The sequence below is a fragment of the Cylas formicarius genome, unplaced genomic scaffold (genome assembly GCF_029955315.1).
Source record: "Cylas formicarius isolate icCylForm1 unplaced genomic scaffold, icCylForm1.1 PGA_scaffold_1__22_contigs__length_36826433, whole genome shotgun sequence".
NCBI lineage: Eukaryota > Metazoa > Arthropoda > Insecta > Coleoptera > Brentidae > Cylas > Cylas formicarius.
The window spans coordinates 8,949,920-8,972,960 of record NW_026844264.1 but is presented as its reverse complement, the minus strand read 5'-3'; the positions used below and the strand labels follow the sequence as shown (position 1 = coordinate 8,972,960).

At 35.3% G+C, this 23,041-nt stretch overlaps 1 protein-coding gene across 1 annotated transcript; it reads left to right on the top strand.

The window, feature by feature from the left end:
- The first annotated feature begins 2,068 nt into the window (after nucleotides 1-2,068).
- Nucleotides 2,069-22,936, top strand: LOC132696429 (uncharacterized). The gene is made up of 8 exons (XM_060661242.1): nucleotides 2,069-2,144; nucleotides 2,205-2,314; nucleotides 7,530-7,717; nucleotides 7,774-7,857; nucleotides 14,398-14,542; nucleotides 18,993-19,181; nucleotides 22,013-22,227; nucleotides 22,782-22,936. Exons 1-8 carry the CDS (start codon nucleotides 2,126-2,128, stop codon nucleotides 22,912-22,914), a joined length of 1,083 nt encoding a protein of 360 aa, XP_060517225.1. The 5' UTR covers nucleotides 2,069-2,125; the 3' UTR covers nucleotides 22,915-22,936.
- Nucleotides 22,937-23,041: the final 105 nt, after the last annotated feature.

Below are 23,041 nucleotides of genomic sequence, written 5' to 3'. Positions count from 1 at the left end.
ACAAAAGCAACAATCCAAAACTACATGTATAATAACGGCATTTATTTTCACGAAGATTATACCAAAAAGTAATTAATTGAGGTTCTACAAAGCTTGAACCTACAAAAGGAATACGTCTGTGATAATTATGCAAAAAATCTAGGCATACAGTTTTAAGGCTTCCACCTTACCACTGTATATTTAATCCCGTTCAACATGTTTGGCACCAACTGAAATCTGCCATTCGTCGTAACAATGTTTTTCCCCGTGTTAACTCAAACTTATAGAAAGCGAAGTTTTTAACATCCCTCCACAAAGTTGTGCAAATTCTGATAAACATATAGAAAAAGCAGAACAATCGTATATCCATATTGCAAAAAAACATAGAACAAATAATAATTAGAACAGGCGATGATAGCGATAGTGATACTGATATATTATGTGAATAATTTTATGTAATTTAAGTATGTAATAAAAATAATTTGTAATTTTATTTTAGATTTAAACATAAATACACACATAAATAAATAAATGTTGTTTAGTATTTTTCCTAACAAAACCCCAAATAATTAAATTCTAAGCAAAGTACGAACCTATTCGGCCATATTTCATTCTTACAGCTTGCCCGGGTCTTTCCTCAATTCGTATCAGCTAGTCACTCTCTTATATCTATGAAGAGACTTTACACTAAATAATTTCTCTACATGTGTGCCAAATTTCATTAAAATATCTAAAATGGTATTACAGATATATAAAAAAAGTATGTTTAGGACATATTAAGCTTTCTTTTTAAAATGAACTCAAAAATTGTCGCCTTGATTATTGCCATTCAATTAGAAAACGCCTTGCATAGGCTCATAAAGAGGAGATTCTTATTCGACACGTAGTTTCGTTCAAGGGGCCACCTTGTCAGAATCAAGCTAGTACAACTGATTTTCAGAGCATTTATTCTACAAAAAAATCAGTGGAGTTGACCAGTTCCTTGAAGAATATTCACATTTCAGATGTTGATGTTGATTTCTCTTTATCTTAAAAAATTCGATGATCTAGTTCTGATTTTGATGACAGTATTAGAACTTTTTTTTTAAATCCAATAATTTTTCAGACAAACTTCGGGACTATCAATGGGATCTTGCTTATCTCCTTTTTTTAAGAGAAAGTTTGGTAAAAAGTCTTGAAAGAAAAATTATGGATAGTGAATTCTGCACATGTTTAATAGCTTACAAAAGATATGTGGACGATATCTGCATTGTCTGGAATGGCAGCCAATAAACGCTTATCAGTTCCTTACACGATCAAATTTATTTGAAGTTGGCGAATAAAATCGGGGGAACCTTACCGTTTCCCGATCTTGTATTAGTTCGGAAATGTAAAAAAATTGAATCTTCGATTTTTAGAAAATCCAGATCTACTGACAATGTGACACGATTTTCCTAAAACATTCACTATTCCCAGAAATTTGTTTAGTTTTGTTCTTTGTTCTATAGGGTTTTTAATATTCCTTAGATTAGACAAATTGCATTCAATGATGATTATCCATTGAGAAATTATTCGCCAAATTCGCCATCAAATATGAATCGCTCTTATCGTATAATAAAATCAAATCACCCAGAACATAATACACTAAAGCAATTTCTAAGAAAAGTTATGGATCCAATAGAGTATTTTTCTATACCAAGGATATATTCTTTGAACTGTTAGGTTTCTTTAACAGTGCATATCGAACAGTCTGGCAGGAAAAGGTCTTCATCAGGATTCACGAACATTTTAGTTACGGAAAAAAGTACTGCTGATGTGAAAGAAATCAAATCTGTTTTCGTATCAGAGTAAAGAACTTAATCTTCCGAAGCAATTGGTTGATTGCGTTAATGATGTTATCAATTTTTTTTTTAAGACATTGACTCAGAAGTCTGAATCTTTATAGTTTTTTTTCGAATGAGATAACGCGGTAACCCTCAAACAATTTACGACTTCCGTACCTGTTTCCGACGACTCCCGAAATCAAACCCCCTCTAAACGTTACATCAATGGTCTATATATCGATAAAACTATAAATGACGTATAATAACGAAATTTGAAAACTGACGCGGACACATATAACGTCAGTCCAGGAAGAACGGTGTAAGGAACGTCGTCAAACTCCGCTATGGGCAACCGGAAAGGAAGTAAGTAAAAGTTTGGGTCCAAATTTTGGAAAAAATGGAAAATTTTCGCTGGATTTCCAGACGCTACTTGTGACAGAAAAGTCTTCGCCGACAAATACGAACGTAACTCTTCTCAAATTCGCGACTGGTGGTACGAGCTATTCCGCATTTTGGAAACGGACGCCTCCATAGTAAGTTATAGCACTGGAAGACACCATAATAACATTCAAAGCCGGCCGATTTGATGAAATGTCTATAAAAACCAAGTACGTTGTAGAGGGAAGTAGCCTATTATCGGATACCATTTTGTTGTATTTAACAAAAAATGATTTATTTTAACGGGAATCAAAAAAAAGGAACGCTGGACTGGAATTTTTTTTAAAATGGGTTCCCAATATTCCTAGGTATTCGTAATATAGCAAAAGTCCCTATAAAAAGAAAAGTATAAAACAAAGTAAAAGCGAAAGGAACATTACTTTAAAGTTTTATTATTACTTTTTAGTAAAAATAAAGCTGCCGTTAACAAAATTTTCATAGCGATTTTAGTTTTGGTTAGTTAGATACAGGGCTAAATTGAAAATATTTCATTTCCAAGCACCCCTGGTATCTCAGCCATCAGATAACATATCGAAAATGTGAAAACTGTGCCTTTTTCCGTATAACTCAATTCCGCCTTCGGAATTAGTATACAGGGTCAGGTCACTTTACTTTTTTAATATTTAAAGACGATAAACATTGTTTTTTTTGTAACTTTTTGAAAATATATAATTGACAATTTTCGAAAATTAAATGGACAATGACTGTGGCTAATGTTTAGGGCAACAAACAAAAACAAATGTCAAATATTCTCAGCGATTTTTGGATCGACTCAAAGCAGTTTATTCCCGTTCTGTTCGTACTTTCGCTTGATTGATAACAATTTCTTTTATGAAAATGTTTTACACAGAGAAATTAAAATTGTGAAGCAGCTTTATTTCCAAGGCTGGGTAAGCTATTATGGCTATTATGAATTTTATCCTTAAAATATGTATTCACAAAAAAGCTTGAGATGTGGTAAAAAACGAAAAACGCACAAGATCGAGCCATTTATGTTCAACTAAGCAGAGATACAAAAAATAAGTTGTCAAAAGAAAGAATGAAATGTGTTGAAAACGTAGAAAGACACTTAGGATGAACTAGAGTAACACATTCATGGAATTTTTTGAAAAGTTTCATAAAAAGAAGTATATAAGAAATATTAACTTAACTGAAAAGAACGAATAGGAAGAACACTACAAATCAAAATTGACGCAAGATAGAACAGAATTTTTGAGAAAACTAAACGATGTTGTGATAGACAAGCAAAGGTAAAAGCAAGAAATAGAGAAAAAGTAATGAAAGAAATGAACAACGAAAAATCTTTAGTACCGGGAGACATGGAGCTGGCAAAATATGGACCAGATACCCTATTGGAATAATAATGTTTTGCTAGCGCTATTATGCTAATGCTTTATTTGGTAGGTTTGCTATCTGGTCAGACGAATGCTGTTTCTCAAGTGCGGGCATTTTCAATCGTCGCAATATCAAAAATTGTTGTGCCGAGAATCAGCGTTTAATGTTTGAAAAGGCACAACAAAGACGCTTCGGAATTGTTTCATGTTTTATTTTGGGCAAACATATAGTTTCTAGGAGGGAGTTTGAAGGAGGGCGGACAGCAAGTAGATACCTAGAAATCCTTGAAGTTATTCTAGAACTGTTGGAAAATATTCCTCAATATACTAAATATACTATATACTATGTTGGCTGTTTACTGTAAAATGGTGACCCAAATCATAACTCTATGCTCTTAAGGGATTTTTTTAATAATAACTTTCCAACTTTTAACAACCTATGTATCAACCGATATGTTAGATGGCCTCCGTGATCTCCCGATTTCTCAATTTTAGATTTTTTAAAGGGGAAAATGGTCGTCAATGTAAACATTACCTTCAAAACTTTGTTTCTCTTCTCTCTTTTTAATAATGTATTTTCTTGTGTTTACTTATGCTACAAATCTGTTGTTGTAAGCTTACTTTTATTATAAAACTTCAAAAGCTATTGTTAACAATATCTAATTTTCAATTGCTTAGTATTGTTATTTATGACCTTCTATTAAAGTAAGCATTTATTTTAGAAAATTATCATTTATTTTATATTCTAATAATATACAGAATATGCTATTGAAAATAATGTAGGGTGTTATAAGCTTTTGACCTGGCCCTGTATACTAATTCTTCGTTAAAAGTTATATAAGAGACAGTTTTCACATTTTCGATAAGTTATCTGATAGTTGGGATCCGAGGGGTGCCTGAAAATGCGATATTTTCAACTTATCCCTGTATCATAAAAACTAAGAAGTCTATGAAATTTATGGTAGTTTCACAAAAATCTAGTTCACTGTCGTGAAAATCTCAAATTTCTATCTATGAAAATAACGGATATACACCGGCAAATTATCCAAAATTTTATTATTATATTATCACTAATTGCACTTCAGTTACGATCAAGTTCTGTCCTTGAAGAGCTTGAAGCTCGTTTAACCTTTTTCTCATTGCCTTTTTCCTTTAGTTTATACTTGGGATTTTGCTTAACTTGAATTTTTATTTCTTGACTCTTCGGGTTTAATGGAACTACTACTACTATTCTTGAAGTTGTAATTCATATGAAGAGATCGTTATTAAGGCAGTGGCACCACACCTTTCTTTGTTACTAATTGCACAAGGCACGGTAGTAAAGGCGCATGATTTATGTTTGCAAGTATTACAAAGTTCTTATTTGTGCTTAGAATGGATGAGTTATTTACCACATTTGTTATTGTCACAGCATTTTTTGGTTCAGTTAAAGATTTGTTGGTTGGTTGGTATTCAAGCTAGGAGATAATTTACTGCTACACTTGTAACGCTGAAGTACGCTCGGCGTAGCATCTCAGCAGCAGCTATCCAATAGTGACTTACGAGGGCAGCGCCAAAATTTCCCGGCTTGAATAAGAAAGAAACAAAGTAGAGTAACAAATTTTTATAATTTTTCAATATAATCCCCCTTAACTTCAATACACTTATTACATATCCTTATTAACAACTCAATCCCTTTAAAAAAATGTTCTTTTGGTTTGTCTGCAAAATGAGCTAAAACAGCTTCTTTTAAATCAACTTCGTCGTTAAACCTCCGTCCACGTAAGTCCTTTTTCAAATATCCAAACAAATAATAGTCGCTGGAGGTCATATCTGGACTATAGGGAGGATGATCTATCTGTTGGAACCCACACTCTAAAATGTCAACTTCTGCAACACCAGCAGTATGGACAGGTGCATTATCGTGCAAAAGACGCACGCCTCTGGGCAGTTTTCCTCGACGTTTTTTACGTATGCAGTCTCGCAAGTTATAAATTAATGTTGCGTAATATTTACCATTGACAGTGGGTATTAGTTTCTTTAAAATCTATCAAAAGAATTCCTTCACAATCCCAAAAGATCGTCGCCATCACCTTTTTTGTTGACTGGCAGACTCTGAATTTTTTTGATTCTTTTTTCTATAGAGGGTCATAATAGAGAACCATAGTTTCATCTCCCGTCATAATAGTTTCTATCACAGGATTCGGTTCCGACACACAGAATTCCAAAAAAGACCGCGCATAGAACCTATCTTGCACTAACCTTATGCATACCTAAATGATCATGCAGGATTCGACGAACACTTGTATCAGAAAGCTTAGTAATACCACCTCTTCCACAATCGCAACAATATCTTCCATTATGACCTCCACTCTTCGACCAGTTCTTGAATCATCTTCAAGGGACTCCTGCCCCATTCGAAAACGTTTTGCCCATTCTTCGGTCGTACACACCATCCATAATTTTAGGTGGTAACCCTTCTTTTGTCACAAAATTTATGACTGCTCTATACTACTATATACTATAATTTGCGTTATGTGCGACATTTTTTCAGACACGTCTTGTTTAAAATGGTGTCAATAAAAACTATTTGACGCAAGATTTTATTTTTTTTTCGCAGCCTACTAAGATACGTATTTAAAAGAAGACAAAGTTTTATTGTGATACTGGAGCTGCATCTATGTCAGGCCGGGAAATTTTGGCGCTAACCTCGTACCTATCACTCTCCCAGGGCTATTTTTGAGCCATGACTAAAGACCAACATTTGAAGGTTATATCTTACGGGTTAAATGGGGGGGATGGGTGCCATACACTATGAATGTTATTTTCTATTGTCAAATCAATTAAATCGATATATATGATACATGTTTTCTAAAAGAAGAAAAAAAGTTTGTTTCAAGGTACACAATGAAAACATAAACATAGTCTTACCTCTTGGAAATATGAAGACAACAAAGTAGGAATATTACACGTTAGACAGCTAAACGCACATGTCTACCATTTTCGGAATGTTACTGTCATGCACAGCGCTAAGAAGAATGTCAACCTAGTCCACTAGGTTGACATTTTTCTTAGAATAAATCTATTAATATTTAAAAGGATTATTTCACTACTATTATCTCGCTAGTACTGAAAAAAAACGAGTAAAATGCTTTAGTGATTTGAAAATCATTTGTTAATATCTAATATTTTATTTTTATCATATCTCACATGAGAACATATACAGGGTGTTACAAAATGCAATGAAAAGAAACAAAGAGGATATATAGTGAATTTCTTAGTCAAAGAAAAAATATGTAAGGATTTCAAAAAAGTCAGTGGCGCAGATTTTCTGTAATTTTTTAAAAATTTCTGATGAACAATTCAGTTCTCTATTGTGAATTACATAAAAAAAACACACATTTTTGTGCTTTGTGTTAGTTGTTACGCCCTCTATCGAATGTTTCATACACTCTGAGATATATACTCTAGAAAATAGAGACTATTTTAATTGGATAATTTTTTTTCTATGTATATGTTTTTTAAATTAAAGTACATGCAAAAAAAATACAAGAAGGATCTGCACTAGCCCCTTTACATAAAGTGTGCAATCAAAGGCTTTAAAACATATCGCATATATATCGCTAAGAATGATAACAAAGCGAGACTGAATTTATGAGCAGAGTATAATTTAAAGAATACTTATTTTGGTACCTATGGTTCTGTTAGTTTTCTTGACTTTAAAATATTAATACTTTGCTTAACAGCGCCCAAAAAAATTTTGTTTTCGAAGCGTTCTGTGTAAAGTTACTTAGTGTATTTGACATTTTTATAAATATTAAATGATTAAAGTTAATTTCAAATAATATGATATATTTATTTTCCAATGTATCAAATATAATTCAGGTATAGGGTGCTGATAAATAACACGAGACAAAAATAAACATTTAAAGCCAAGGGCGCCGACATATTTTTTCAGTAATCATTTAATATGGTTTGACGTAACATTGTATTTCAGCCGGCGCACAAGCAGATGATTATTCTGAACCAAGTGTTCCCGAAGCGTATCCTGGCCCGGATTTTGTCGATATTGAGCATCCAGAGCAAAAAGTTTCAGGAACAAGTCAACGCTTTGGAGATAAAGGACGGCGGCGACGCCCGCGACGACGATTGGTTTGAAATTTCAGCCAGGCGAATCAGCACCAAGTAAAGGAAGGAGAAAAATTGGGTTGGAAAAGGTTCCGTTTGAATTTTTTCTTCAGGTCGATCCGAGATGAGGCCGAGTACCACGAAGTCGCGAGGGAGTTGGACGCCAAATCAAAAAGCGACACCATCGAGAAAGTATTGCAAGTATACTTTATTTAGGGCTCTTTTAGGGCTCTCTTAGTACAACTAGTTTCATTAAAAACTGATACACATCAGGCTGTCATATCACATCTTGACAAAACAAAGTTGTTTTGAAGTTCAATATGGGATCTAAAGGCAGGTTTATGCAAAAAATTTTGAGTAATAAACATTAATACGCATATTTTTAAGAGTTGAGTTTGGCTCTTTTAGTCAAGAGCGTGTATAACAATATTACAACAAAATACAACAAAATATATAACAAAACTTTTGCGTTAATCACTTATCTCTGATTTTACTGTTTGCTTGAACACGAGATTATTATAAGCAATAAGAGACATCCTGTTTGGTCAATTTGTGAAGATATCTTGCAAAAGTCGCATATTATGCTTATATTAGGTACGAAGGTATTAGAGTATTCAGACAGTTACGTGGAGGCCGTGAGGGTGTCCTGGGATCTTCTACGAGAAAAAACAGAGCAGCTTGACTCTGATATTTTTGACTTGTTGATGGAGAATGCTACTAAAGAGGGCCTAGTGGCTGAAATAGAGGCAACCGAGGCCTATAAGTCAAGATTTGCTTTGTTAAATGTAAAGTGTGAAGAGTATTGCTCCAGATTGGTTACAGCTGCTTCGGAAGATGCACAATCTCATGTATCAGGGGGTAATGGCTCAGTTGGTATAAGATTTAGGCGCAAATTACCTTACCTACTATAGAGTTTTAAAAAATTGACGGCAATGTGAAAGACTGGCTCTCTTTCTGGTCCCAGTTCCGGAAAATACATGAAGACAGCAATATCGCCTTAAATGATAAAGTCGAATATTTGATACAAGCTACCGCAGCAGGCAGTAGGGCTAGACGGCTGGTAGAAAGTTTTCCGACTGTAACGTCGCGATTCGGTCGTGAAGACTTGCAAATCGAGGTTTACGTTCGCGGTTTGCTGGAGTTGGTTTTAGATAACGCAGTGTCGCGGGAAAAAAATGGAGTTGACCGAGACACAGTTGCGTGCATTAGAGAGATTGGGCATAACCTCTGACAAATGTGCGGCTATGTTGTATCCGCTCATCAAATCAAATCAAATTGCTTACCCGTGGACTTAATACGCGCGTGGCAACGTTCACCATTCGGTAAACCGGATAATTCGCGGGAAAGGTTAGAGAAAAGATTAGATGTGCTCATGCAGTTTTTGCAAAACGAAGTTGAGAACGAGCAGCAGATCTCCCTAGAGTCTGAGAGTTTCGGTTTGCGATCCACAGGAGGTCAGAAAGGTTCGGGTCGCGGAATGGGAGATAGATGTTGTGCGTTGAACTCTGTCGATTCGGATGTTCCTACCGCGACAGGTTTACTAAGTTGCGATTCCGCGAAGTGTATATTTTGGAACGGGGAGCACGCGAGTCAAAATTTCTTCAAAGTGCAAAGTTTTACTGTAGAGAAGAAACGGAACATGTTAAGTTCCAAGAAAGTTTGCTTTCGATGTTTAAAGATGGGACACCAGTCGCGCAAGTGCAAGCTTCGACTGGACTGCATTTTATGTAACAGAGAGCATTTTGTTCTAACGCATCCTTGGTGCTTCGGGAACTGTAACTTGTACAAATACCTCCAGTACCCACGTCTTTTTGCAAACTCTGAGAGTAAATTTATTCGGTATCAGTGGTTCTCAACGGTTAGTTCGTGCTTTAATTGATACTGGTTCACAAAACACCTACATTTTGAAATCTATTGCGCAATCTTTGAGCTACTCTTCCCCCTGCTTGTTTGGAGGAGTCACTTCAGATCAGAATTATGACTGTTATGAGCTAAAATTCAACCATGATAATCATAGTCATACCTTTGAAGCTTTGTCTCAACCAGTGATTTGAAATGATATTTCTCCTGTTTTTCATGGCGTCTGGACTGAAGAACTGGAGAGGTTGAATATTCGAATTGCTAATTGTGGCGAATTGACGGTTAAAATATACACTGGAAGAAGACCCCTTCTAGCATACGGGTTGCTTGCAATCGAGACGATACTGGGATGGACCTTAATGGGCAGAGTGCCACTCTATTCTTCAGTCAGTATAAATAATGGTAAATGACGCATCTTTTACTCAGTTGTGGAAACTCGATGTTTTGGGTATTACAGAGCCCAGCGAGCAAGAATCAAAAGCTGAGTTAGCTCTGGCGGCAAGAGATTTTTTCCTCAACACAGTAGAGGTAGACAAGGAGGGCCGTTATAAGGTCAGGCTGCCATGGGTGGAGGGTCATCCGCCATTGTGAAGTAACTACGATGTTGCACATAAGAGACTGGATAATATGCTCAAGAAGTTGAGGTCTGAAGGGATTCTCGAAGAGTACAGTGAGGTATTCAAAGAGTGGTTAGCCGAGAAGATTATCGAAGAAGTATGCCAGTGGGGGTACTAAGGAACTATTTGCCTCACAAACCTGTAATAAAACAAAGCAACGCAACCACCAAGATACGACCCTTTTTTGACGCTTCAACCAAAGGGAAGGAAAGTTCTTCTTTGAACCAATGCCTTGAGAGGGGGAATTTAATTGAGCTAATTCCAGACATCTTACTCAGGTTCAGACAGTGTCGAATCGGGGTGACAGCGGACATTCGTAAGGCTTTTTTACAAATAAGTGTTCATCAAGATAATAGAGACTAACTTCACTTCTTATGGGTCGATTCAGAGTGCCGCGAAAAGATCTACAATAGACGAGTTGTTTTTGGCGTCAACAGTCCTTTTTTGTTACCATACCTTATATATCTCCAAATAAAGCTCCATATACTAGGCGGAGTCTCCTAAGGTTGTCCAAAGAATTTTATGTGGACAATTGTGTTTCGAGTGTGTCTGATATTTTACCTTAAACAAGTTAATCAGAGAGTCTACTAGTGCCATGGCCGAAGCCCGTTTCGACTTACGGGGGTGGCAGTTCACGCATCAACCAGTTAAAATGGACGTCTCATCAAAGTGTTCACTTACTCCTCTGCTAGGATTAGTCTGGGATACGAGCAGTGATTTTTTGACCATTTCCAAAGGCTACATGGAAGAGTTGGGCAAGATAGCAGATCAACCTGTCACCAAGAGATTGATGCTTTCGTTAACGCAAAAGGTGTTTGATCCTATAGGATTCACCTGTCCGACTACCATGATTCTGAAGTTATTACCGCAGAAAAGCTGGAAGGAAAAGATAGGATAGGACGTCACAGTGAATCAGGAGATTGAAAGTGCTTTTCGCCAATGGGTCAAAGAATTACCACACTTAGTGGATGTGAAGATCCCCCGTTGGATAAGAGTTGGCCCGGCTGAAGCTAATGCTTCGAGCCTACACACTTTCTGTGATGCTAGTAAGAGCGCCTACGCAGCTGTTATGTTTCTGAGCCGTGTGTCGCCGTTAAAAGAGATTATAATTTCATGATTAGAGCTTGTTGTCCAAACCCTAGAAATGATGTGAAAGGTTATTTTTGGTTAGCGATTCCTCCACTCTCATCTCGTGGATTCGTCGAAATGAAGAATGGCGTAACTTTGTGCATAATCGTGTCACCCAAATTCGTCTTTTAACGTCCTGGGAAGATTGGCGTTATGTTCCCGGAGTTTTGAATCCTGCCGATCTGCCATCTCGTGGGTGTTCCGCCAAGTACTTAGAGTCTTCTAAATGGTGGAAGGGGCCAAGTTGGCTCTACTTCGATCCAGATCTCTGGCCTGGGGAGGATGGAATGAGCTAGAAAAAGATCAAGAGCGAAAAAAAGCAGAGTACCCGACACACTAGTTAGTGCGGACGAGTGACAAAATCCCTAAATGATTTATGTAGCTTTATGTTTTAGTCCGAGACCCTATTGTAATGTTAAGGACAGGTCTCGGGTGGGAGGATGTCGCGAACATTACCTTATATTTTCGTCAAGGTTAGGATTATTTTATAAGCTGGCAACAGCGTGGTTTAGTGTCTCGTTAAAAGGGTCGTTTGGTATCCTTACATTTTTTCTGTACCGAGAATAACCGTAACCGATCGAACGGGTATTTTATCGCGGGTTTAGGAAAATGCAAGGACAAATTTAGAACATGGTTGATCTTTATCAACATAAAGAGAGCAAGAAGAAACACTTCTCAGGAATTTAATATTTTGTGCAATCTCCATCCGCATCTATAAAAGCTTGAAGCCTTCGTCCCATGGTCATGAAACGAGTTATGGAGTTTTCTTCAAGCGACATACCTCCCAATAGCCATAGCTCCGCGCTGCTTCGAAGCATAAAATTTCTTCGATACAGCCGTTTCACCATTATCCCCCACATGTTTTCGATTGGGTTGCAGGACTGTTATTCGGCCATGCCAAGGTTTCAATGTTGGCATGTTGGAGCCATTAGTTTAACGATGTTTGCAGTGTGGACAGGACAGTTGTCTTGTTGAAAAATATAATTATTTTTCGGGAAAAGCTGTTCCATGCTGAGCGCCATAACGTTTTTCAATATTTCGGCACAAGTTTGAGGAACAAATCTTCCCTAAATCCGCCATACCACTTCCATTTCATACACTTACACTGAAACGGCCTGCAGCTCTCTACCTGTCAACATATCGAGGGTTCAAACGCTGGTTATCTAGTCTGTACACTTTGATTTTACACTCATTGAAAGTCTCGAAGATCTTTTCATCGTAAAATTTGACTGCTGTTCTTGCGCTTGATAACTAAGAGCGAAAATAAGCCACGCTTGATTCTGTTGGGGAGGGAGTGCGGTCTTTTTGATCTGCGAAACCTTAATTCTTCAACAAACTGTGGTTTTACTGTCTGGAAATTCCGACAGACTCCTTGCGTTTTTCGCGCTTTGGAAAGGCTATCCGAAGGAGCGCCTGATCTTCTTGAACTGAACTAACTGTTTGTCTGCCAGATCTCCTTTTCTTTTCAAACGCTTCTTTTTGTCTACACCTTTTATTAATGGAAAAACCGGTTGTTCTGCTTACATTAAAATGTTGAGCTACCGCTGATAAGGACCAACCATCTTCTGACTTGGTCACAATTCTTGCTTTGAACTTTCTGCTCGTATTTTAAGCCTTGACGTTGACAATTTTTTTTATTTGAAACATTAGAAATATGAAAACAATGAAATTTGCATGACGATATGTTGGCCTATAATACACTGCTCAAAACTTTGAAAAAACGTGCTTTAAGAGTCGTATCAGTTTTTTATGAAACCAGGCGTACTTTACTTTTTAAAAAAGACAAAGTGAAATAGATAAAAAAAAAGAAAAAATAACACAAAGGAAAAATTGGCCAAATGCGAAGTTTGGGTGAAAAAAAAGAAAAATTAAATGTGAAGACTATAATTAACTACAACTAAATTACAAAAAAAAACTTCCTATTAACGAAAATAGAATGTGAAACGTAAAATGATACTTTAAAGTTTCCGAATGTGAATTTTAAAAGAATTTATAGAATGATTTTTTAACAAGGATCAGCTCAGTAGAAAAAGTAAATAGTAAAGTAGTAAAGTGAATTTGTGAACTTGAGTGGATTTATGTTTAGGAATTTGAAATGAGTATTTCTAGAGTCGACACTGGAAATCCAAATTAGTGTGTTGGATAAATATGTGTGTATATTTGAAGTGATAATTTTGTGAGTAAATAGAACAATATGATGCTTTACGACGACCCTCCATGTTCATCAATTTCAGTTTAACCATTTTTAACGTAATCTAAAAATGATTGGATACGAGATTTCTGTAGGGCAATTAAAAAGTATATATACTCTGCGTCACAGTAAAGCAACTGTGAAAGAACTAAGAATTCACATATTTTTTAATTATTTTTATTAACAAACCGTCGGCTTGCATAAAAAAGCTTCAATGTAAACTGTAAGCATGGGTCCAACTGCACTCCCAAGTTTCTAACACAAGTTTGTCGGATGATTGGTATATTATTAACTTTTCAGATTTTGTTTTGTGCCAAAAATTGAGTCCTTTCTAGGTGATAATTTATCTGAGCTTTTACCAATTATTTCTTAATGTAATGTAAGCCAGTTCGCAATGTTTGACAGAATTAACAATTTTTGACGCATAAATTGAAAAAAGCGAATGCGACACAATCGTACCTTCCGCTGCCCCAGAAGTGATCATAGGGCAAGTTATTAAACTGCTGATTTTACCAGAATAAGAGCTTCAATTGTAATCCCGTAGAAGTATAACATATCACACATAAGTTCTTGAGATATGGTGTCAAATGATTTTGAGTGATCTAGAAGTACTAGCACTGTAACCTTTGAGTGGTCGCAGTTATATGACACTGGTAAGCACTGTTGCAGTGCTATGCGGTCTTTATGAAATTCAATTACAAAATAAAACAATGGTAAGTTTTATTTAAAATAACTGCGCATCGAAGTCAATATAGCGGACTGGAAACATTACTCAATGAAAGGCGGACGCATTCACCGGAAATGTCAGTTACGTAAACGTTCTCGCAGTATCAGTTTACGAATACGTTCGCCGAATGCATTTGCGCGCTGCGTTCACGCGACATTGCCGCGAAAATTCCGTTACTTTAGGTTCGTTGAACGCGCTCAATCGCGCTTTTTAGCACCCAACCGCAAGTGCCCAAATCGAAAATGTACGCTGATTTTTTTCGACGCAAACCGAATAGAGCAGCAGTTTGGAGATCTTTGCCGCCGCTGTCCTTGGACGAGATGAGTCTGAATCAGAAAGCCGAAACCATTACCGAAAAGGTGAGAATTTCAATAAATTTGATAAGTAGATATGGAATAATTGGAGACAACAAACTGTACCTAGTTTCTTTATGCGAGACAGCAATAAAATAATAAATCCGCAATGACAGGGACCATTTAACAGGGTGAACACTTAAATGTTATATCCTAAAGTTCAGAAAAGTTGAGAACAGTCACGAGAACAATTATCAAGGGTGGCGGTATTCAACATAGTTGCTCATACACCCACCCGATAAATCTGAGTTTTAAGAAAAAAGAAGACAAAAAATAACAACCAAAGAAAAATATATATACATGTAGGTATATCTAAAATAAACCGGTTATGTTAGCCCTCTTAGAATAATAAAAATAATTAACTTTTTATTGAAAGCAGAAACGGTTGGAGCACCTCTGATATCAGCTGGAAGCTTATTAAAAAGTTTAGGGGCCTGATAAGAAAATCAATGAAATGAAAACAAGTAGTGCGATGTTTAGGAATTCTGAGAAGCTGGCAATGCCTAGTTTGCCTTTCGAGAATATTTGCTCCAGTTATAATTTTCTGATACAAATATAGTTTTTTTTTCAACCTCTCTTTGTACTGAGAGTACCAGAGCATGGCAAAGTTTTATTTTTTATTTAGCACATCTTCAGGCATAAATAAAAGTTTCATTTTAAAAAACAACACTTTTTCAGAATATCGGATACATGACTTAAAAAGTGTAAGTCACAATCAATGCTTATCCCAAAATTTGTACCCACTTTAATAGGACTAACATCACTCCCATTGAGTTTTATTTTGAATTTAACGAAATCGCCAAGCTCAACTCTATTCAGTCCAAAAATAACCAACTTCGTTTTAGAGTTATTTAATATTAATTTCACTAATCTCCGAAAGAATAGGTCCCAATATGCTACCCTGGGTTACGTTATCAGTTACGGGCAACAACTGTGAAGCTTCATCAGCTAACACAACACCCTCAAATCTATTTTAAAAATAGCTTTGCAAGAAATTCAATGCTAAGTCACCTAAACCCAAATACTTAAGCTTCGTATATAAAATTTTATAGTTTACCGTATTAAAAGCTTTACTATAGTCTAAAAGAACCAAACAAGTATTTTTATTTCTATTGTAAGCTTAAAATACGTCATCTACGCTCTGCAGAGCTGACACAGATTGGGTAGCGGGAAGAATTTATAACAATTTATAACTGCTTTTAAATTGCGATTTCCAATACCTTGGATAGGGTAGGCAGTATACTAATTGTAGGAGAACTACATTTGGAATTACTAGCGCCACCTTTCAAATAGAGGGATATCTATTTAAAATAAAAGTTATATGGGAACCAAAGACAATTTGAGAGCTGATACTATCTGCGCCCGTCGTGCCGCTTTTGATACCAACTAAAGTTTTTTTCACTTCCGAAGTGGTGGCAGAAGGAAAATTAAAAAGAGTAGTATCGTGACAATATGATCGATTGCTCGATAGTTCTTTTTTATAAGCTAGTCAATATTAAGACAATTACCATCAAGTTGAGGCATGTTAAAATATGAATTGCTGCTGTTGAGTTTTGGTGGGGAATTTTAAGAACGAAACAACTGCCGAAATAATAATTTTAAACACTAAGGCGCACATCTACATTGTTGGTAGACATTTGAAATATAATCAGGCATAACCGCGATAAAAATGATAATACACTTCTCGCCCTCTAGTAGCCATCCTTTACCGCTAGTAAGCTTCACTATTTTGGATTTTCATCTAGTATAATCAAACTTTTTGAGAATTAATTTAACAATAGAAGTTCACACGCCTAATCAATTTGAGAAGCCAGATTACGTGATAGTGTCCGCGGGTGTATCTCAAGGCTCTATTCTAGGTCCCTTATTATTTTCAATTGACATAGCAGTCAACTTAATTGCAGCAATATTGGCACTCTCCATATGTAGCGAAATAATTTTAATTCAGATTTAAATGAAATCCACGTTTATGCCTTCAATAACAATTTAAAACCCAATCCTGCAAAATTACAAGTTTTGCTTTTGCTGGCAACAAATATATTGAGGAGTTCATTAAGACCAATTTTAACATAAAAATTGAAAATATGCCTGTTCCACTGGTTAATGAAGCAAAAAATTTGGTCGTAATATTTGACGCCGGATTATTACTTGAAACGCACGTCGGTCAAAAACTTCAAATTGCTTATATACGTTTCAAAAATTAAAACATTTACCATCTATGCTAAAGATCCTACTTTGTGACACTTTGGTATTATCGCTGCTTGTTTATGGTGAATAGGTCTATGGAGATACTTTGAATTTGGGAGGGGGGGGGGCACAAAAAGTCCAAGTTACAAAACTCATGCGAGGTTTGCTTACAATATACCCTTTAGACTTTGGACCTCACATAACACCCTATCTAACTTCTAACAAATTATAAAATAAAGTATCGTAGTAGTGTCTAACGCAGTCAGTCGCCCTATCTGGCCGGGCTATTTCATGCTTTTGACCATTTTCATAAGATATATTAAGACATATTTTAGATTTCAAATTCAATTTTCAAAAATCTTTCGCCTATGTCGCTGCTAGTAATTGAAATGTTGTACCTAATCACATCAACTTACAAAAAAATAGAACCTTTCTTAAGAAATATACAAAAATATTTTTTACTGGAACAAAGTGTTATGCCGTAAAATAAATGAAGTTTTTTTTTGGGTGTATACTACGCTGCTATTTCCTTTCTGCCTGGCTCTTCTAATAAACGACCTTATATTTAGTTATACCTTAATTTTTTTTTTCTTAGTTTATAAAAATAGTTTTCATAGAAATTACAATATATAATTTTTCATTTAATACGTGTCTGCACACCACAGGTATGTTCAGTTCCTTTGTATTCGGTTTTTTTCGATGACAGTGTAGTCACTTTTGCCGAGCAAGTGTAATGCAGAATTACTATGGTTTGAATATAGTCTGGCAAATAAAATGGTTTGATTGATAGGACAAATTTCCCTGAGACAATTATCATAGGTACAATACTACGCCTATGGAATATAACTAAAACCGTTAAGTTTTACTGTACAATAATGATTTATAACTCTCTCGCATTATAAGAAACAGAGCATAGTATTGTGCCTAATCCGAAAAAAAACTTGCAAAAAATAAGAAAAAAGTCATCCTGTACGCCACTGTCAAATTGTTAACCGATGTAATTTATGCATGCATTTTTATCAGATAAAAATTGCAGTTAGACATCATCATGTATTAGCTGGTATTTTTTTGCTGCCGAACACTGAAACATACAATCGGTTGTCAATTACACGTAGTTCCTTTGAGCCAATTTAGCTCTCTTATTTGGTTTAATAAACCAACTAAGATATAAATAATAAATTTTAGAATATTATTTTATTTTTCAATGTTGCTTTTATGTTAAAAGCGCATTTATCTCAAAAACTATTCGATTTGGATATAGGACATATTATGTAAGAATTTTTAGGGGATTTTATTATGCCTGCAATATACGGGGTGTTCAATTAAAAAATATATAAGTTTTATCTGTATTTATATCTTATAAATAGATTACTATTTTTTAAAGAACTATTGTATTTGACATTTTTTTCCCAAATGTTAAATAAAAAAGATAATGGGTTTTTGGACATTATAAATGATCATCCGGTACATTAACCAATGCAATATGATAGTTCCGATACTACCAAACTAATTTCCAAACAATCCATCAATAATCTGCTATTTTGTGTGAAATACCTGATTCCTCCAAAATATCAGCATATTTAGTTAGTTTGAAAACTAATGGGTCAGCTATACAGAGATAAAGAGGCTAGAGATATAGGGGCTTGAAAAATATATAAGTTTTATCTGTATCTATATCTTATAAATAGATTAGTATTTTTTAAACAACTATTGTATTTGACATTTTTTTCCCAAATGTTAAATAAAAAAGATAATGGGGGTTGGGACATTATAAATGATCATCCGGTACATTAACCAATGCAATATAGTAGTTCCGATACTACCAAACTAATTTCCAAAGAGTCCATCAACAATCTGCTATTTTGTGTGAAATACCTGATTCCTCCAAAATATTAGCATATTTAGTTAGTTTGAAAACTAATGGGTCAGCTATACAGAGATATAGAGGCTAGAGATATAGAGGCTCTGTGTATGACTGATAATACAGGAACTTATGAATGCAACTATGCGCGAGATCTTAAATCTTTTTTTTAACCAATGACAACAACCAACAACCAACATAGTCGCTGACAGATCTTCAATAAATTTGGATGCGACATTTTTACGGCATTTTGCGGTGCATCAATTTTTACCGTAGCAGAGCCACTATATTATCTAATAGGTATATGGGAGTAACCAATTTAACCCATATCCATTACATCCAATATGACTCGCATTTTACATATCCAAACGAAGCAGATTAAGCAGATACCGCAAAGTGTTATTCCAGATTGCAACCGATTTTATCGAGTGGCTCAAAAACTTGGGCGGAGACGAAGCCCTGTCGCTGACAGTCGAGTCGGTGATCCGATTGTTTGAGATTGGTTTCCACGGGGATGCAGTGACGTCGGTGAAAGTCGGCGTCAGGGAGTTGGCGTCGGTGCCCGAGAAAGTGGCAGAGTCGACTGGAATGCCACACGTAAAAAGCGTTTTTTTCCGATGAATTTTGTCCAACATTTAATCCTTACTTTGCTTGAATTTGTTTACGGGCGTATTTATTAATTTCTTTCTAATGTGTTTTGCTGGCAGAAAAACAAACTATCAGTTAAATATTTATTTTGTTAACGAATCAAAAAGAGAGTTGTAGATTCCCTAGTAGATATGGGAAGCGTAGACACAAGCGCCACCGTCAGCTACAGGACGAACTAATTTTGTGGCATTAGGAAGTAGGAACTTTGTACGGGAACAGTTATCTTAGAATTCAAGAGAAAAGTAATAAAACTGCAATGCTTCCTAAAATTAACATCACTTTATTTGAAGAATAAAAAATATAAAACACAAAAAAAGCAAAATAAAAATGCAAACAAAACAATATTAAAACTTGGTTCTCCTTGGTTCTTTATAGGTATTCATAGGACGGAACCGTACAATAATTGAAAAATGAAATAATAGATCCATTATATTTATATTATATTATTATTATGTTGGCCCTTCTAAGTTTTCCATTTTTCATTTTGGAATATATAAGTTTACAATGTTTAATGTGCAGATTTAATCTTGCACACTTATTTATATACACGGTAACTTATTTCATAAAAAGGAAGGTCTTTTACGCTGATTTAATAAAATCGTCACTTCCTTGGCCATGCATCATCGTGGCGTCATACCAATGCCGCGTTTTTTGTTTAATTATGACAGTTGTGGCATACCTTGAATATTAATATTGTTAAAAATTCGATATAAGAATAATGTTTCCACTTGACAAAAATTAGAAATATTGTCGTTGTATGTAATAAATTGACTCAGAATAAATTTTGTTTTTAAATACTCCCAGGGAAAGTTATCTGGAAGAGTAAGATCTAGGCTACTGACTGGCCGTACCGAATCCCACAATGTATTCCGGATATATATTAATTATTATTCTATCACTGGAGCAACACTATGAGAAGGAGCGCCATCCTGTTACCATAATTTTCTCTAATTCATTGATTGATTGAGATTTTCTAAAAGATTGTCTAAACTTGAATGTCATTTTGGATGGTATGCGCTTATGTTCGCTGTGGTTTGTCCATATTAAATAATATAGTGGTCCTACTACAATAAAAATTGATTCGCCTTAGGGAGCTATGATGCACTTGCTGTCATTTCCTTTCTAAACAGTTTAACACACTTAACTTCTTTTTGCCTGAAGATTCAATGAGATCTGTACATATTTTGGGATTTAACTGGCGTAAAACCGCCGCATCCAAACTTGTTAACGATCTATTAGCGGCCATGCTGCTTCTTGAATACCTCAAGCTCATAGATAAATAGAAGATTTTAAATCTCTAGCATGTGTTTTTTCATAGTTGCTTCATAACTTCCTGTGTTATCAATCAGCATAGGCAGGTCCTCTATATCTTTAATAGCTATTTAATATTTTTATATATTCGCGTCTCGCTCTATTTGAATTTTTATCATTTCTTATATACAACGACAATGTTTTGCACAATAATTTTATACACTGTACACTGTCACATTGTCATGGTTGAACGAGCGTGACACCATGATGATGCACGGCCAACTACCAACTTTTAATGAAATGCTGTCCGTATATAAACAAGTATGTAATATTAAACCTGCACATCAAACCTTACAACCTTTGCATTAAACTTTTTGCTGTCTAAAACGTAAAATAAAAAAGTTAGAGTTGCCATATAATGGATGGCCCCTGTACATATATAATATATTCACACTACACATATAAAGTTAAAAGAGATTGGGTTTGAATTATTGGAAACGAAATTCTCATTACAGAAAAAGAAATCTTCAAATCTTTTAGTCATTTTCATTTTCAATTTACTTGCTTTGTTTTGGAATTTTGGTTCATTTTTTCCAAATCAAACTAAACATATACAATAATAAAATGGATATTTTGTTTTAAAATTCGGTAGTTTTCCGGTTCATGCATCAATAACCAATGTTTGTTCTTTTTTCCATTTGGAATATCCTGAGTTGCGCTACAAAGTATGCTTGTACCCCGATTGTTCTCATTTAATTCGTCACACTATTTGTGTTATTTTTCTCTATGGTGAAATAATAACCCTAATTTTTAAGGTTAAGTTTCCACAGGTCACTAGACATGGAAGATATGCCTAATGTCAGTTCTTTTCACAGATCTCTAAAAAATTTACCTGTAATTAAAATGAAATTTTTGTGTGCAAACAGTTGCACTAAGAGGTTTGTTCTAACACCGAATTTTTGTTTTGCAAATCTCCAAGCCTGAATTGTCAACTAGTCCAACATTAGTTCGTAATTTAACGCTTTGCTGTTTCCCAAATATATGGTTTGTTTCTAATATTTTGACATGAATTATAAATTCTTTCCGGCTACCAAAATTTCAGGACTCCAAACAATAAAATTGTACAATTGTATAATTGTAAAATTGTAGAGTTTATTATTACAACACTTGACTAGAGACAACATTCAGTCAGAGGTAACCCTTACCTTACTGTTAAATTAAGTTTAGCGCGTGCGCAAACTTTAAATTTCGAAAAAATGATAGCATTCTTTTCGCGAAAAGAATCCTGGAACATTGTTGGAAGAATAAAGTTCAAGTCATTCAGCACAATTCACAATTAGGTACAAGGTCTGTGGAATGTTAACTTAAAAACTTAGCGGTCTGTGATTGTTTCATACAACTTTGACTTTTCCATTATAAATGACGTTTTCTGATCTCCTAACTACGAACTGATAAACTAAACCAACGCAAACTTCGTTTATGGCGTTGAGTTTTCTATTTGCTTTGCGTCAAACACGTTATTTCTTCAGATGGGGCAGCGAGCGGTTTTGCACGCTGAAATCGCAAGGGACTCGCGGGCATACAAAAAACGGCCTACGCAGGTAGCATTCGGCAGTGCACTACCACCGAACATGCAAACGCGTCCTCCGGCCGAGTCTTACCATAAAAGGTGGACGACTTGCGAAAACGTACCGGAAAGGTTGGCCAGCATGGCAGCCGTCTGGCAGGGAATCACCCACCTCAAGTAAATATAATAATAATAATAATAAATAATCTTTATTGGTAAAAGAATAAACAAATTTTTGCAAAATGAAATACGCAAAACTAAAAACTAAAAAAGAGAACAGAAAAAATATATTAGAAAAAAAAACACAAAAACGGAAACTAAAAAAAAAAATAACTATAAGGGCAATAAAAAAGGTACTTTCTAATGAGGAAAACAAAATGTAACGAAAGAATTGAGATCTAATACGTACATACATATTGCATTACTGAAGTCTGCAAAAGTTTCCTTGTATGTATTTTAAAAGAATTTATCTTCAAATGTCTCAACAGACCCATTACGCATCGTAGAACCGTATTAAATTTTTTTATTGCAAATTTATACATAATTGACTATCAACATTTTCTTGTTTTTGAAATACCACACATGCGAACAACCAAAGATTAAAATGAATTCATTAATGGCGCCCGGTACTGGAACTGCCGACTTTTATCTTTATTTTTATGTTAGTCTTAGGCTTCTGTTGTTTGCATATTCTGTGGTATACCCCTAGGGAATAATATTGCTTTTCGCAGATCCACCAGGGCGTTTTGTGAATTCCTCTTGGAAAAACCGGAGGTTAAACCACCGAAATATTTGCTAGAGGCCGGCATGATACACCGTTACGATGACGGAATGTCCGAGACATCAGAGCACGAACCATACTAGCCGAAATAAACTTAAATCAAATTTAGTAACTTGTTTTATATTGCAATTTTTAAGGCGATGTTTTCACGTTTAGTAATAAGAAACAATCGTTCCGTGTACAATGTGTTGCTGACCTATGAACTACCCT

What these genes read in the sequence shown, in the direction of transcription:
- LOC132696429 (XM_060661242.1), top strand. An exon ending in TGGAAACGGACGCCTCCATA is followed by an intron (nt 2,315 to 7,529) that starts GTAAGTTATAGC and finishes ATTGTATTTCAG; the next exon opens with CCGGCGCACAAGCAGATGAT. An exon ending in AGTCGACTGGAATGCCACAC is followed by an intron (nt 19,182 to 22,012) that starts GTAAAAAGCGTT and finishes TTATTTCTTCAG; the next exon opens with ATGGGGCAGCGAGCGGTTTT.